Here is a 16,480-nt window from a genome sequence, read left to right on the forward strand (position 1 = left end):
TAGAGTAGCCTGGCTTTGTGAATTAATTGAGTGAGGCTAGAGTTTCAGTCCTAAAACATAGTCTTAATCATGTCTACCCAGAAAGAAGTCCTATTGAGTTCAGTGTGGCTTACTCCTGGGTAAATTGAGTTAGGATTTCAGCTTTAGTTTACAAGGCTGTTTTGTTTTCCAGAACAATATATGGAATGCATCTGAAATAATCTGGGAATACTTAATATCCTATTTAGAAATAGAAAGTGGTGTTCTTTTCAGATGTTAAGACCAAGAATGTGGGTTACTGAATGCCTTGTTCATTTAATTATTATATATATATATATCTTAATAGATTTATGCCTCCTGATGACCCCCTTGGCCGCCATGGCCCAAGCCTGGATAATTTTCTGAGGAAGAAACCTATTGTACCAGAACATAAGAAGCAACCATGTCCATATGGTAACCTTTTTTTCCTTACTAAACACTAATTATATTTTAAGAAACAAGGCCCGATTGCTTGTTTGGGTCTCTGTAAAGTGTGTCTTTGTAAAACGTTGCTGCGGAATTTTGTTACAACTTCCTTTCAATAATAGGTTCTTGTCCTGTTGGCTTTGCTGAAAGACATTCCCAGAGTTGGAATGCATATTTCTGGAACTGTGGTTCACAAAACCATTGTGATCATGAGCGTATAATGTTCTCCAGACCTAAATTTAAATCCCTGCCTGATCAAGACAGCATGAGTTCCTCATTTTGAAAATGGGAATAATAGTAGCCTGCAGTATAGTGGCTACATAGTTAGAAATCAGAATAATAAGCAGCAAACAGACCAGCATATGCTTTATGGTGCTGCTGCGAAATTGTGTACATGTGTGTATAAACACACACACTCTCTGTGTTCAGCCGGTATTACTGATGCCACATCTTATCTAACTACAGAACGTTTAACTATCCTGAAAGCATCCTTGACCTGTGATTCAGTGTTATTTTCATCCCCTTTTGTCTTCATGCCGGTGTAGAATCACATTATCTCTTTCTCCCCCCCCCCCTCGCTCACTTAAATCTCCAAACGACAAATTTGCAGGGAAGAAATGCACTTATGGACACAAATGCAAATACTACCACCCGGAAAGAGGAAATCAGCCTCAGAGGTCAGTAGCGGACGAGCTTCGCGCCATGTCCAGGAGCACAGCTGCCAAAGCTGCTAGCGAAGGAGGTCTGGTGAAGAGCAACAGCGTCCCTTGCAGCACTAAGATAGATAGCACTTCGGATCTCAAGCGAGCCACTCCAAAGAGGCAATCGGATCCTAGCATAAGGACTCAGGTCTATCAAGACTTGGAGGAAAAGCTTCCCACCAAAAACAAGTTGGAAACCAGGTCTGTACCTTCCCTAGTTAGTATCCCGAACTCTGCTGCTGCAAAACCCCAAAGTACTGCACCTTTGAGCAATGGCCTTCCCTCCGGAGTTCATTTCTCACCTCAGGATCAAAGAGTGCAGGGGCCGTATCCTCCAGTGTTGATGGCAACCAAAAACCACGGAACGCCAATGCCTTACGAGCAGTATCCCAAATGTGACTCCCCTGTGGACGCCGGCTACTACTCTATGCTGAACGCATACTCCAACCTAAGCATCTCTGGCCCGCGAAGTCCCGAAAGGCGTTTCTCTTTGGACACCGACTACAGGATTAGCTCCGTAGCTTCCGACTGCAGCAGCGAAGGGAGCACCAGCTGTGGCAGTAGCGATTCCTACATGGGCTACAGCGACCGGTCCTACGTGAGCTCTCCTGACCCCCAGCTGGAAGAGAGCTTGAAGTGCCAGCACATGCACCCCCACGGCCACCTGAGCTCGCAGCCCTTCCTGCAGGGCTACCACGAGACGCTGACCAGGGTGCAGAGCTACAGTCACGAAGAACCAAAGCACCACCACAAATCTCCGCTTCCCTACATGGCGGTCCACCTCCAGCATCCCGCCGTCGGCGCTCGCTCCAGCTGCCCCGGCGATTACCCGGCTCCCCAGAGCTCGCCCCGCTCCAAGGGCAGGCACCTGGGGAGAGCCCTCGTGTCCACCCGAGTAGACAGCATATCGGACTCGCGTCTGTATGATAATTCCCCGCTGAGGCAACGGAAAACGTACTCTGGCCAGGACGGACTCGGCGGCTGGGACAGGCAAGGCTACGGGGTTGACGCGTACGGCTACCGCCAAACTTACTCCTTGCCCAGCAACCCCAGCCAGCCGTGTTATGAGCAGTTTGCCTTCCAAAGCTTGCCTGAGCAGCAGGATCAGCCTTGGCGGATCCCTTACTGCGGGATCCCCCCGGACCCGCCGCGGTACCAGGATAACCGAGAGAAGGTCTACATCAACCTGTGCAACATTTTCCCTCCTGATCTTGTGAGGATCGTCATGAAAAGGAACCCTCACATGACGGACGCTCAGCAACTCGCTGCCGCCATTTTGGTGGAGAAATCTCAGCTCGGTTATTGAGGACATGAGGATGATGCATCTTTGCGGTGTCTTAGTAGTTCCGTTTCAGCTGTAACGCTGAGGGAGGTTTGCTACAATAGCATGTGTGATCTCCTTCTCAGCAAGGAGGTTATATAGTAATCCATTTATGTGAAATAACTGTGCCATGGAATCTGTATGTGCAACCCCATGCATTGGAAATGACAGGTTTTAATTTAAATTCTCACTTGGATTTTATTTTTTATTTTTGAAGAATATTTCATGACTGGATAAGAATCTTTCCAGTTTAATATATTATTATACCTGTGGTCTCTTAATATGTTTCTTTGGTGCATCGGGGGGGTTTATATGCAGCACTTTTTAATAACGTCGTTACGTGTTTATTAAATTAATGGGTGTTTTTGTCCTTCAGAGTGCAAAAAAAGTTTTCTTAAAAAAAAAAAGCTGCAGAAAACTAAAGAGGATTTTATGCACCCAGCAAATGATTTTCCCCCCAAGCTAAGCTTATTATGAACTTTTTAAAAATTGCAATTAAGTTATTTTATTGTGTGATCTTTTTGCTATAATCATTTTATTTATAGAAAAAAAAGGTCTTTTACAGCACTGACTATTTTTTTAAACAATGTTTTGAGTTACCAGTTTTAATGTTGAAATGGGTAACAGTGTATTATTATTAGTACTTTATAGTATGGCACTTTTTTGTTGGTTTTTGGTTTTAAGAGACATTATTTGTTTATCACTGTTAATTTTTGGTGCACGCAAAAGCAATCACTGATAGAGAAATCTGCCATGATTAATTTATTATGTAGAAGGCAAAAGCCTTAGATGCAGATTTTGAAGATGTTGCGCTCATCCAACTTACACTGTCTAGAATTAAGCTTTCAATATATCAGTTTAGGCAACTTATCCACACTTTCATGAGTCAGAAACTGAGATTTGTTTTTGTCGTGTCTCTTGCTCCTCTAATTAATACGCAGGTATACTGGACAAAATGTGTGGGGGTTTTTCATACCTGTTTTTAAATGAAACTAATTGTTCTCAATGCAATTTTTTTTGTATATAAGATACTGTGTATTTTTCATGCTATTTATCAAGGCTGGCCTGAGAAGGTTTTATGTTGTGTTGACGATATGCAACATTTTTTTATAAACTGCACTATAGTATAATATAGCATTGTAACTGAGAACAGTCCATCCTTTTTGTAAAATACTGTAGATGTTCTCAAAGTTAGTTTGTCTGGCCTGCTGTATTGTGCAGGCATGGCTCTTTCTGCAAACAACATAGATTTAGAAGCAGACAGAACCGTCTCTTCTAGTATTAGTAAGGGAGATTTCTGGTTTTTAAGTCGTGGGTTCTGCTAGCTCTTCTAAAATGTAATCTTGCATAGATAGAATAGTACTAGATCTTGCAGGCAGTAACTTATACATAGTGAGCGTAATCTTACACACTAGGATTCCCTGCAGAGTGACCTAATGTGATGTTTCCCTAGTTGAGCCTTCAGCAACCTGGCTCCTTCCAGATGTTTTGTACTTCCAGCCCCAGCCAGCATGTCCAAAACATCTGGAAGGCACCATATCTGCAAAGGCTGCTCTAGTTTATCATCTTATTGCTGATAAACCAGGTGCACAGCTGCAACTTGAAGACCCTGTAGAACCAGAAAGTTACCTTTTACTGTTGATACAAATTGTATCTTTAACTATGATAATTATTTTGATTTATAGATCTAACTTTAAAAAAAAAAAAGGAAAAGGAAAAACCACGCACAAATGTGTAAAGATAATTTTAGACTTTGGGCAACATTTTATTCCTTATTTAAATGAGAGGGGAAAAAACCCTGTAGATTTCAAATCCTAAACAGTCATATAGGCAATTAGTTGGGTTCTTATTGTAAACAATATTTTCTCTCCCCCACCCACCTATTTAAATATACCTATTCTTCTTTTTCTTTTTCTTCTTCTTCTTCTTCTTCTTCTTCTTCTTCTTCTTCTTCTTCTTCTTCTTCTTCTTCCCCTCCTCCTCCTCTTAAACCACGTTGAATGAGATCATATATAAAAAAATAATGATAAAATGCTGCCTGAAAAGAATATCCAAGCACCTTTTGAATAGAAAACATTTTTCACTACTCGTGCAACACCGTGTGTTGCGAGAAGTAGGATTTTGGTATACAGTAAATGCTCCTGCAAAGCATTGTGCTTATAGATGTATCCAATAATCTGAACCATGTTCAGCTACTTTAATTCAGGAACTGTTCTTCTACACAGCTTTCACTGTTGACTAGTGAGACAGGATCTCAGTTCTGTCAATTCAGCTGCCCTCCTCTGGGTACTGTCTTAACACTCCCTCCGTCTCCCCTTAGCGAGAACTTCTTGCCCTGTCTGTTTTCTTTCTTCTTGGCTTCACTGTTTCTTGTCTATACGGAATGTGTTTTAAATGCAGAGGGTTGGACGCTGCATACTTCTTCCTGCGTAAGCCCTCCATTAAACGAATGTGGTTTGCATCAAAGCAGGTCTCGTTCATCGCGGTCGGCTTCCGGTGGACAGATTCCACATGCAATCTGTGTGTTGTTTATAGCTTATACTGTAACCTTGAACTTGTATTGACTTTCTATATTCCTTCTGAAGTATCGGTGGATTCCTGACCCAGTGTCTGCAGAATGCAGAACTCCTGTCTTCTGGAATGGTGCCATTTCGTATTTATTGTTGGCCGGCTTACCGTATTTTACATGTTTATGTCTGACTGCGGCGTGGAGCCTGATCCTGCACTGTATACTACAATGTGAAGTGAGCGTCTTCCGTGAATGTGTGATGCAGCTTGTGACTTTTGCTGGGCTGAAGATCCCAGAACTCCTGGAAGCTCTGTTTCAGCATCTTCCTTCAGTGTTGATATCTGGTCTTTTGTTATTGTGGCCTTCCTTGGGCTCCATTAAAAGCTGATGTAAAAAAAACAAAAACACACTGTTTTCTGCTGCAAGAACTTTGCATGTCTGCTTTTTTACCTTACAAGGAGCTCCCAGGCTTTGAAGGACTCCTGTCCTCCGTATGCCCTTTCCCTGAAAGCAAATGGTTGGCCAGGTATATCCACAGCTGTGCCATCTCTGAAGCGGATACTTAACTGTCTCCGTCGATTTGACTATGACCGGTAGCAACCTTTTCTGGATTCAGAAACTGCTTATCTGCTTCTCCAGGGAGCAGCATGTTGTTTTGCACACACCAAAAGAACTGGAATCATTGGGCAGCTCTTACCAGCAGGCAGCAGCATGGCTGCTTTGCATTTTAACCACATTGCTTTATGCACACCACCTCCTATGAACCTTGGCTCTTCTAAGTTGCTCTCTTTCTCCTTTGACGTTCCAAAACTCGGGACCCGCTGCCACCCCTCTCCTCCTGGGATGGCTTTCTGTAGAATATATATGGTAATAGTTTGCAGCAACTGTAGGACAACAAGGAAAAGGGAAATGCTAGGAAGGTGTCAGGTCTGTTTTATGCCGATTTATTGATGCAACTTTTGGGTTGGATCCAAATTTGCACACCAAGTGTAAGTGAAAAAACATGTCTACTCGTCTATGGGGGAAGGGACAAAATTGGCAGAGGCATTTTGTTCTTTGGGGAAGGCCTCTTCAGGGGATGGGGATGGGACTGGAAAGCAAGCAGAGCACCCATGTGCAGAGGGTGTTATAACTGCGAAGTTAAAATATGTGATATATGATCTTAGGAGGTCAAATACCTGCTTTGTTTTAATTTATTGCAACATACAGACATCGGTGCACTCAAACCAACTTTGAAATTTGACCTGAGTTTTATCCCATTGTTATCATCACTATTGTTTGGAAGTACTTAACAGAAGGGATGAAAAAATTACATGGAAACATTTCAGGGTTTTGGATTTATGGGCAAAATCATCTGTGTGCATGTATGTAATTATACAGTGTACTTATATCATGCTCAACCACATAGAAGCCCCTTTTAGATCTATCTATGATGGCAAGGTTAAACTCCTTGCCATTTTGTGCATGCATCTCATTAACATGTTTGGAACTTCTGGCTTTTTTTTTTTTTTTTTTAACCTTCTAATATGACTCCAAAGTTACGAGAGTTTAACTCAGTTAGGTTTTGCGTGTGCATGTTTAGCAAATTCTGACACTATGAATAGGTCAATGGGCTTCGTTTCTGAAAGCGGAGCTCTTCACTTTCCAGTCCTGCTGTCCTCTCCCAGTCTAAAAGACAGTAGTAGTTTTTTCCCCCCAGAAGAAATAAGAATATATACTATGTGAATTTTCAAAATAAGGGGGTTTGTGGCATCTTTGGAGACTGTAGCAATTTCTGCAGCATCCATGATTACCCCTCCTGGTGAGTCAGCAGGTTTAAATCCTTCCCAAGTCTCTTCTGAGAGACAACGCAAAGGTTGTATGTGTTATATTGCATTTTAAGTGTAAATTAAAATGGAACGTGATTAAGGACTCATTCCTTGTGTGCCTTTATTCTGCCTTTTATTTAAATTTCTCCCTTCCTACTATTTCTTTCACCTCCTGCTGTACCTCTGTCTTTATGGCTTTTGCTGTTTTTATTACTCTCAGACTTTTCATTCCTCTGTTTTCCTTTTCAGTCTTTCCACATTCTTTTTTCCTGCCTCTTAGTGCCTGCTTCCCATAAGGATTTGACTTTTTTTTTTTTTGCCCCGCATCCATCCTCTCTTGGGAGATCTTTCTGCCCCTTTGCGTCTCAAATAGAGTATTTGCTGCCAACCACTGCTGTGGCCTCTGAACCCTACATCTTCCTAGAGAAGATACAGTTTAAGTTTTTGAAACTATCTGGATAAATCTGAGTGGATATTTCTTAGTAGTATTGGAATGGTAACTATCCAGTATGTTAATCAGATTGTTCATCTGTATTTTAAAAATAGCTTTTGGGAATATTTATTTTGATACAGTATATTGCGTGTATTTATCTGGGAATCCTAACATTTTGAGAGAAAATAATGGGAGAACTTGGTCTTCTGTTTTAAAATTGGGGGAAGAGCAGAAAGGAAGTACGTATTTTAATAGACCGTTTTAAAACAAACCTTTTTGGCCATACATCTTAAAAGGGTTACAATCAAAAAAGTGACATGCATTTTTCATGCTTTGTAAATGACAGAAATGTTACGAGATCACACACACACACACACACACACACACACAGACCTTATTCTGAGTGCAGATTGTTCTGCATTCATCAGTTCTAAATGAAACTTTGCTTGATAATACAGCTTTAATTAGACTTGAAACATAGTCATTCAAAATTATGGAATTGCACTACCGAGGTGTTGATAATTCGAGACCTTTGGATGTTTACCAACATTTACTGGACTTTCAGAGGCATGTGATATTTATCAGAATTCCTTCACGATTATCAACAGTATTCACATTTGGGGCATTGGCTGTAGCAGTGTTTTTCAACCTTTTTTGGGCAAAGGCACACTTGTTTCATGAAAAAAATCACGAGGCACACCACCATTAGAAAATGTTTAATATTTTTTTCTTTAATGGCAAACAAAAACGTTGCGGACCGTTCTCTGCTCAGCGGGGATCGATCCGCTGATCCCCGCTGAGCCGGCGGATGACAGCTCCGTCTCCGCACTGTGTGCGGAGAGGGAGATGTCAGAACCCCGCTGCTCTCTATGGGGAATCGGATGAGAGCAGACCGCCTGTCCGCTCTCATCCGATCCCATCCGATCTGATCCCCACCCAGGACGGATGGAAAATAGGGTGGACACAGTCCGGCGCCCGCCTAGTGGGTGAAAATTTGACATTATTTTTTAAAAAAAATCTTTCAAAATTTTAAATTTTTCCCACGGCACACCAGGCAACATCTCGCGGCACACTAGTGTGCCACGGAACAGTGGTTGAAAAACACTGGGCTATAGCATACGCTTATGGGAGAACATTTTGTGACCTTCGGAATGTACATGTTGTGTGCCTGGGGGGGGGGGAATAATGTTTAGAAGAAAGCCCAACAAAGTTCCCCAAGATTACAAAATAATAGCCTTCAAACTTACTGAAGTTTTGTATTTGTACAGCTTTAAAATACTTAACTATTTGGTATAGCAGTAGTTTGAATTTTCTTTCCATCTACTTGTATTCCTAGTTGGATGGGCATTTTGCAATTATCCTGGAGCTAAATGTAAGGAATTGCTTCTGGTGATGATGAGATGTTTTAGTTACAAGTGTTCTTAAGGGGGGTTTTTGGGTGGGGGTCATCGTCATTGTCGTCCCTGCATATTCCCTTCAATTTGAATTGGTGGGATCTTGTCTATTTGGAAACTCATATCTGTAAAAAAAGAGGTTCAACATGTCTATGAAAAGTTTGGTGCAGCAATTGTGTATTCTTCACTGGCTGTTCTTAAGCTGTGGCTATTCACATCAAATAAAGCAGTACATGGGCATTACAAAAATAAACAAAGCATGTACATGGATTCTATTCTTGGACAAAAATAAAAAAATTGCAAAGCATGTATATGGATTCTACAAAAATATAAAAAAATTATTAGCTTCCCCTTCCCTTCATCGTTAGACTGTCCTTATTTCATACTGATGCTCTTTCCAGAACAGCATGAAATCATAAGAACTATTTGCTTGAGTTGTCCCAAGGAAATTCCACAGAGGTAAAACACTTGGCATGATATTAGTAGAAAGTTGGATCATTTTAAGGTCAAATTCTTTGACACTTTAACTCAGCCTCTCCCCACCCCACCACTTCTTTAGTAGCAAAAAGTGCAACCTGGCATTTCAAATGAGAGGTGGACCATGCAGTAGGAGATCCTATATGAGCACCTTAGGCTAGAGAGATCACTTTTTCATTCTTGTGTGCTGCTGACGTATATGAAGTGCACTGTATCAGGGACTGTGTGTGTGACCTTGGAGCAAGCTATGCTTTTTCTTCAGCAAGGGTGAGGAATCTGAGCCCCAGTGGCCTCAGGATTCTCCCTATATCCTCTGCAGCCTTGCTCCTTAACACACACACACACACACTGTTTTTGTGTGGCTGGAATATAGTCCTGAACTATGGTTGTGCCTCTGGCTTGCCTGAAGGTATTCATATTGGAGGAAACAAAGCTGAAGACAAATGATTCACTACCTGGAGAGATTGGCAGGCCAGAGATTTCTGCTCAAAAAGCCATTTCAATCTGTACGCTGCTGCACCGCTCTGGCTCTCATGTAATTGTACTCCTTTGCGTAGGGGCAGACCATTCACAAGCAGAGGCCAAAAGTGAATGTTACAAGCTGAGTCATCTCCTTGCCTCTTGTCACTTGCTGAGGTTTGGACAATTATACACAGCAAGATTTCCAGCAACTGCGTAACAGGAATGGGTCACGCGGGGCTCTCTCAATGTTGATGAACGAACCCCACATCCCTGGCTAGGACTGGTGGGAGTTGGGGTACAACATCTGAAGGGCTGTAGGTTTCCCACTCCTGGCACAACAGCTACAGATAAGGAAGAATTAAAGTCACCAAGCAGGCACACAAGCATCAAAGATGCATTTATTCAAGTACATAGGTAGAGACAATTTGCAATATATGCATATAATGCCCATTTGAGCGATAGTGAGGAGGGGAATCAATCGGCTGTAGCACCTTAAGAGGAAAACTCTGAAAAGATTCACTTGCCTGTGACAAATTATGTTGGTTTAGGTTTTTATATGCCATCAAGGCTTAATATAAAATGTGTAAAAATGAATAATGTAAAGGCAAGAGAAACAGCAGTTACTTTTACATTTCTGATTCTGCCACGGTTCATGCAGAGAATATTTAAAAGATCCCACTTTTAAAGAACAGCTTGCCATCTGCTATATTGATTTCCATTGTAGCTGCATAGTAAACAAAGGTTCTGATTCTTCGGCCTTTGAGGAAATAGTCACAGCCATATTTTTTTTTGGGGGGGGGGGGACATGCCCCCGATCCAACACTTAGGAAAAAATCCAGTTACGAGAACTGAACCAAGAGATCTCCAAAGCATGAGTTGCTGTCCATCAAGAAAGTTGACATATACTTTGTACCTCTTGTGTGTTTAAAGGATTGTAAACTTTCCCGAATAACAGAAGCACAGAGGCAGGCCTGGATAGACCTCCAGTTCTTCTGCTGTTCCTGAATAAGTATCTATCCTAAGGGTTGCAAGAGATCGTACTTTTGTAACCTGCACAAAGACACAGAAAAAGCAAATTAAATAAGGAACCAGAAAAGAGCCACACCCACCACATTTATAGCTGCAGAAGCGCCTAGAATGAAAAGAGATGGGTTGTTTCCAAAATAAGTTCAAAATTTGCTTTTCAAAAGAAGTGTGAAGAGGTTCAGACTCTGAGGCCTATCTGGCAGCAGTGGCAACTCTGCATGCACTTGGGCGTCCCGTTGAAATCAAGAGGGTGTCAGAGCTCATAAATTGACACTGCATTCCAGCTAAAATGTGCATTGACTTGGCATGCAGCCAAACATCAGCAATACTACTAACAATAAAAGTGTGACTTTTGGAAGGCTCTCCTACGCTTTGACTAGCCTAGTGAGCGCAAGGAGCTACCATAAGCCCTACTCGCATGTTTAAAGGATGCACCAGCTTCACCTCTAACCTTTGTGAGTTGAATCCAAAGGTCTCAAAGGGGATTCTTCAAGCATTCAGGAAAATGCACTTAGAAGCCTCCCGAAGATCAGGGCCCCAGTGATGCAGAAAACTCTGTTGCAGAGAGGAGTTTAAACACGCTCAAAGACCAATCACTTTGACCTCAATGTGCAACAGTTGGCAGCAGGGCCAGTGGGGATTTGGGGGTGGGGTGGGCCTGAATAGGGTGCTATGCTAGCATACATACCAACAGTTGACTATCCTTGCCAAATATTTAAAGTGCCTCGAAGGTTAGCTAGCAGTTTGGTATGCTGACAGTGGTTATTCGGGGTATTTTCCAGTTTTCAAAACCCTTTTTTTAAAAAGGCAGAACACAGATTGTACCTTGAACCTTATAAATGCAACAAAAACACTGATCAAGCTATGGACAGGCAAAAAGCTAAATATGACAGTCTTGGAAATATCCACTGGTAAGTTTTGAGGCCTTCCATAACTATTCTTTTAGTACTCACCCTTTTGTTTTCCACTTGCCTTATTGCCTAAAAAAAAGTTCAGTTTGACAATCAGATCATTGTCGACTCTGCCCCGTTTCTGAAAAGCTCTGCTGTTTCTGTTGATGGCAGCAATTGGCTGGTAAAGGGGCACCAAGATATACCAGCTTCTGGTGCTAGTTCATGACATCAGCACCCTATCAGTCATACCAATGTACACATCGCTGTGCCCTGTCCAGAGCTCCATTTTGCCTGCACAACATCTCTTGGACACAGCTCTATAAGAATACGTCTGCTTTCCTAAAGGCCTTATGAAAAGTGATTTTAAAACGGCATTTTGAAGAGCCACAGTCTCTTAACGCTAGTATCCTGGCACGTGGAAGCAACACATTGGAGACCTCCTGAATATGAAAAGGATTTTTCCTCCTTAGTGGTGGGGCTGAATATCTGCTGGTTATCGTTTGCTGTGTTTCCTCTTAAACACTGCAGCAGCTGTATGGAAACACTGCTAGCACAAAAGGTGGACTGTGCATACTTTAATAGGTGGAAAGCATGGTTATATTTATATTACGCATAGAGAGGTGCATATTGCATCTTCACTTTAATGTCTCTCTCCTGAAAGACCTACTATATGTTGAGGGCTTAAAACTGATGTAATGGATGCCGAGTGTTGCAACAAGGCATCCTGTGGACTGAAAAGCAGGTGCATCTCTGTACGATGGCAAAAAAAGAAGACAAATGATGCATGGGGTGGGCATCATTATGGAGATAAAAGGGGTGCACTGAAGACAAAGCCGAGCCCTGCTGCTTTCAATAAGGCTTTGTGAAAGCACATCCACACTGCAAGAAATGGCCCCCAAGGGAAAACAGAACACAGGTCCAACACAGAGCCGGCAGGACTGAAAATGGAGTGGGATGTATGTTTTGCCCACAGGTTATTTTACATATCCCTGTCCAGCAAAGCAACTACGAGTAACCAACTGCACACACCAGGCAAAACAGAAAATCAGCGTTGTTTTATGAAGAAATCATTTTATTTCACCTCTTGTCTTCTGGTAATGAATTGACATCACCTGCCCTCTTTTTTTGCTTCCCCCTGGGAACAGTGGGAGAAGTCATCTTTATATTTTGAGGTGGAAAAGTCACATTAACAGTAGGAAAGAGCCTGGTGGATTCAGAATATTTATTCTGCCCAAAAAAAGGGCTTCTGAAACTCAGAACATAAAATATACATTGGACGTTTCTTCAGCCTTACCTTGATTTTATTTCGGCGAGAAAAGGGGGAGGCAGAGAACATGCATCTTATCCCATTAGGTGGAAAACGTGTGTGAAATGCAGTGCATGGTTGAGGAGCCAGGATCTGAACAACGAAAACCTACACACAACAGTCCACAATGATAAACAACAAATACATTGCACAAAGGGCCATAGAAATGTATGCATGCCTGTTTTGTATGTGTAGTGATTTTCTGTTTGAAGATGGTCTGTGGAAAATCTAGTCTAGTGCTACAACCTCCATCATCATCATCATCATCATCCTCAGCCTCATTTATTTCTTCTCTCTTGTCCAATGACTGAGCCAAATAGTTGCCTTGCTACTGCTGGCCACCAGCCGGGACCCTGGCAGTGAACTACAATGAATCCAAGATGAGTCTCAGCTATAAAAGCCAATGCCTTGGCTAGCTCAATGATCAGTGCAGGACAGCCAAATGGACTGCTTGTTCTGCAAACAAGCTGTGATGGCCTGGGATTCGGATTCGGATGCTGAACCTGAAGAATCCCAGCCTGCACAGGATTCCCCACCTCCAGAACCAGCTGAGCCGGGGCTGGGGCTTGAGCCTGAAGGGTCTTCACCTGTGCTGGATCCTCAGGTGCAGGCACCAGCTGAGTCTGCTCTGGCTCCTGAGGTGATGGAGGACCCATTGCCTGCAGGTGCTCCACTCTCAGCCCCGTCAGGGGAAGCTGAGGTTGCCTCTGGGTCAGGTAACCCTCCAGCCTCTCCTGAGCTGCAGAAGCTCAGGGCAGAGAGGCAGAGGGAACTAAGTTCCCGGAGGAGGAGTGCTCGCCTCCAGGCCAGGAGAGGCGAGTCACCTGAGGATCGGGGCCGCCGTGTGCCTAGGGGCAGATAAGCCCCAGTCCCAGCCAGCCCCAGTCCCAAGTTGCGGCAGCAACATCGTTGGTTGTCAGTTCCTGCCTGAACCCTGTCCTGCTTTCCTGCCGGAGCTCCTGACCTCACCCGACTCCCTGCCCTGCACCCAGCTCCAGCTGTTATGGAGTGCCTCCATATTGCACCTTCGACCTTGGACTGGACTCGGACCTCGCCTCTCTGTTAGCCCACGGGACCAGCACACAAGCAAGGGGGGCGGGGATGGGACTGGAGCAGCCTTAGGGAACTTCCCAGTATTCAGCTTTACATCCTGTGCTCCCCTTGCATCTCCTAGGCAGTGGAAAAGTTCTATTTTGGAGTCCTCCTGTACACTACCTGGGGAACAGAATCAAGTCACAACTATGGTGAATGGCTTTAATTTGTGCACTCGGACTGCAAGGACTTGAGAACTGTTGATGTATTACAAAACAGACGAGCATGAGACAGAACACGGATCAGTGACAGAGCATCTGCTTTGCATGCAGAAGGTTCCAAGTTCAATCTCCAACTAGGACAGTGCTCTGCAAAGCCAGTGTAGAAAATACTGAACAGGATGGACCAATGGTCAGAGTAAGTAGAAGGCAACTTCCTATGTTCCAGACCGGCTTGCATATATGAAAAGGAAAAAATATTTTGGGCATTCTTGATTTCTCAAATTACACAGCTTAAAAAAACACGAACAAGTGAAGTCCCATTTTATATGCAACATTAAGTCAATGATGTTCAAATGAGCTCCCTCTCAAATCTGTGTGTGATGCTAGCAGTGAGATCTTATGCTACTCATGCAACTCCATGTCACATACATGGAGCATACATCAAGGAAAAAAACTCAATTCTTGTCATATGAACACCTGCTGCCTAAATAAGCTCTTCGTCCTCAACAGCAATTCTGTGCCAGTGATTCCTCTTTTTCGAATCTGCAATCACCCTTTTTCCTTGTATCTGTAGTGAGCAGTTAGTGCCCCCTCCCTCCATAGGAGTGTCATTTCTGCTTACATTTTAAATGAATTCCCATTACAAGATTTGTCATCTGTGTTCCAGACATCCATTCACTAGTCTTAAGCAAATTGTGATTTATTTTTTTCAGCAAACCCTAACAATTTTGCTCGGGAAAGATGAGATTAAATAACAACAATGGATCTCAGAAGAATGAACTGTAGTCTCTTTATTGTTAGCCAATGAATGTTATCCAAAATAATAGGTGTTCTTAACTGTAGCTTAATTTTACAACACAAAAGATGCTAAGAAGGGGAGGGGGAAGAAGAGGGGAAAGCGTGTTGAAAATTCCTTCACCAAGTTATTTTCTTAATGCCTCTGCATCAATATGTGTTTCCTCAACAGTTGGTGACAACCATCACTATCACTTTGTTCACAGTGAAAAACCTCATTGCAGATGTTAATTCCTGGTTGCTTAGAAAAAAGTCACACAGTTTTATATATGGATTAGATCCATTTTAAACTCTAATCTATACATTGTATATTATGAACAGCAAATCTAACTCGTATTTCCCCCCCTTACACTGATAGTCTGGCATTGTCAATGCACGAACACACATTTCAGGGAAGAGCCATACACTGCATTCCATTTGCTATGGCAAAATATTTTGAACACTTTGGACATATAGGTCTCATGATTTGCTGCATGAAAATGTGCAAGGCATCTGCCCAATTTCTGACTGCAAGCAAAAGTGCCCAGGGCAAACATTTGAGCATGTGCACAGCTTTTGCACACCTGTGCAAGGAAAATCAGCTACCAGTGTGTCTGTGTTCCTTTCATGATGTCCTCTCTCCAAGATCTCCCTTAAATTTAAGGGTGGGGTGGGGGACAACCCTCAAGAAGGTTCGATAAGGAATCCTTATTAAAGGATATTTAATAAAATGGCAATTTTAAAAGGGAAGTGTAAATTTTGAGTGCATAATACCAAAAGGTTAGCTGAGCCATCCTCAGGGAAAGCAGGGCTTTCTCCCAACTACTAATTAAAGAGTTATAAAAATGGTGCGTAATTTCATTCATAAACATGGTCCTCAAAAGTCAACATGCCAACTAATCATCCCAAAGAGCATTAGATAAGGGTGATTCAGCAATGGTTCTAAACATACATTCAATATTACCTGACTGTATGCTGAACTTCAGCCTAAATGTTTGTTCATACAACTCATTTGCCCCTGTTCTGCCACAATTCCTGTAACTGGACTTCCTGAAAAGTGCATATATATATCTGCGCAATTCCCTTGCATCTTCATTTATCATGGAAGGAACAACCTTGATGTGTAAGTGGGACCTCAAAGCAAGTACAAGGCAGCATTGTTTTATGCAGACTGCATTAAGAAATGAGCCTCAGAGCAACGTTAATTTAATACAAAGGAACCCAAGACCAAGAAAACATGCTCAAATGTTTCACACCCTCTCAGTGGATCATATATATACCAGTTCCAGGTTACATTTTTTTTAAAAAAAATGGAAGATACATGGTGCAGAATTTTACTCAACAAAAAGGCAGCTGAACACTGTTTGAATACTACAAATCTATGCTGCAATAGAACAAAATATTTAAAGAGTAAAGGCTCCTAGATTTGTGTAGTGTTTAGCTATGCAGAAACCTAGCATAATGCAGTTTGCGTTTCTATATGGTGTTTGAAAGACCAGTCATCATGCATATCGTAGTGAGGTAGGCTATTGTCCCCTCCATGGGACTGATGTTTTCATATGCTCCCTTGCCAGAAAGGTCCAGGTTTCCCACATTGCAATTCATATGACAGCTAACAAAATGCAAGGGAAGGAGAACCCAGAGCAGGGGTGGGGGACCTGAGCCCTCCAGATGTTATT

At 42.5% G+C, this 16,480-nt stretch overlaps 1 protein-coding gene and 1 long non-coding RNA gene across 9 annotated transcripts in view; both read left to right on the forward strand.

Moving 5' to 3' along the window:
• Positions 1-6,883, forward strand: part of ZC3H12C (zinc finger CCCH-type containing 12C) — a 53,870-nt gene extending 46,987 nt beyond the window's left edge. For all 8 annotated transcript variants that reach the window (XM_081860253.1, XM_081860258.1, XM_081860255.1 and 5 more), the window contains 2 exons: positions 326-432; positions 1,055-6,883. In XM_081860253.1, coding sequence (XP_081716379.1) covers positions 326-432; positions 1,055-2,451 — 1,504 coding nt within the window. In that variant the 3' untranslated portion in view covers positions 2,452-6,883. The remainder of the gene's footprint in view (positions 1-325; positions 433-1,054) is intronic.
• Positions 6,884-11,238: 4,355 nt separating this feature from the next.
• Positions 11,239-16,099, forward strand: LOC309341438. The gene is made up of 2 exons (XR_014156340.1): positions 11,239-13,243; positions 13,862-16,099. It is a non-coding gene; the product is annotated as an uncharacterized lncRNA (long non-coding RNA).
• Positions 16,100-16,480: the final 381 nt, after the last annotated feature.

Source organism: Podarcis erhardii (assembly GCF_964252035.2).
Source record: "Podarcis erhardii genome assembly, chromosome: 4".
NCBI lineage: Eukaryota > Metazoa > Chordata > Lepidosauria > Squamata > Lacertidae > Podarcis > Podarcis erhardii.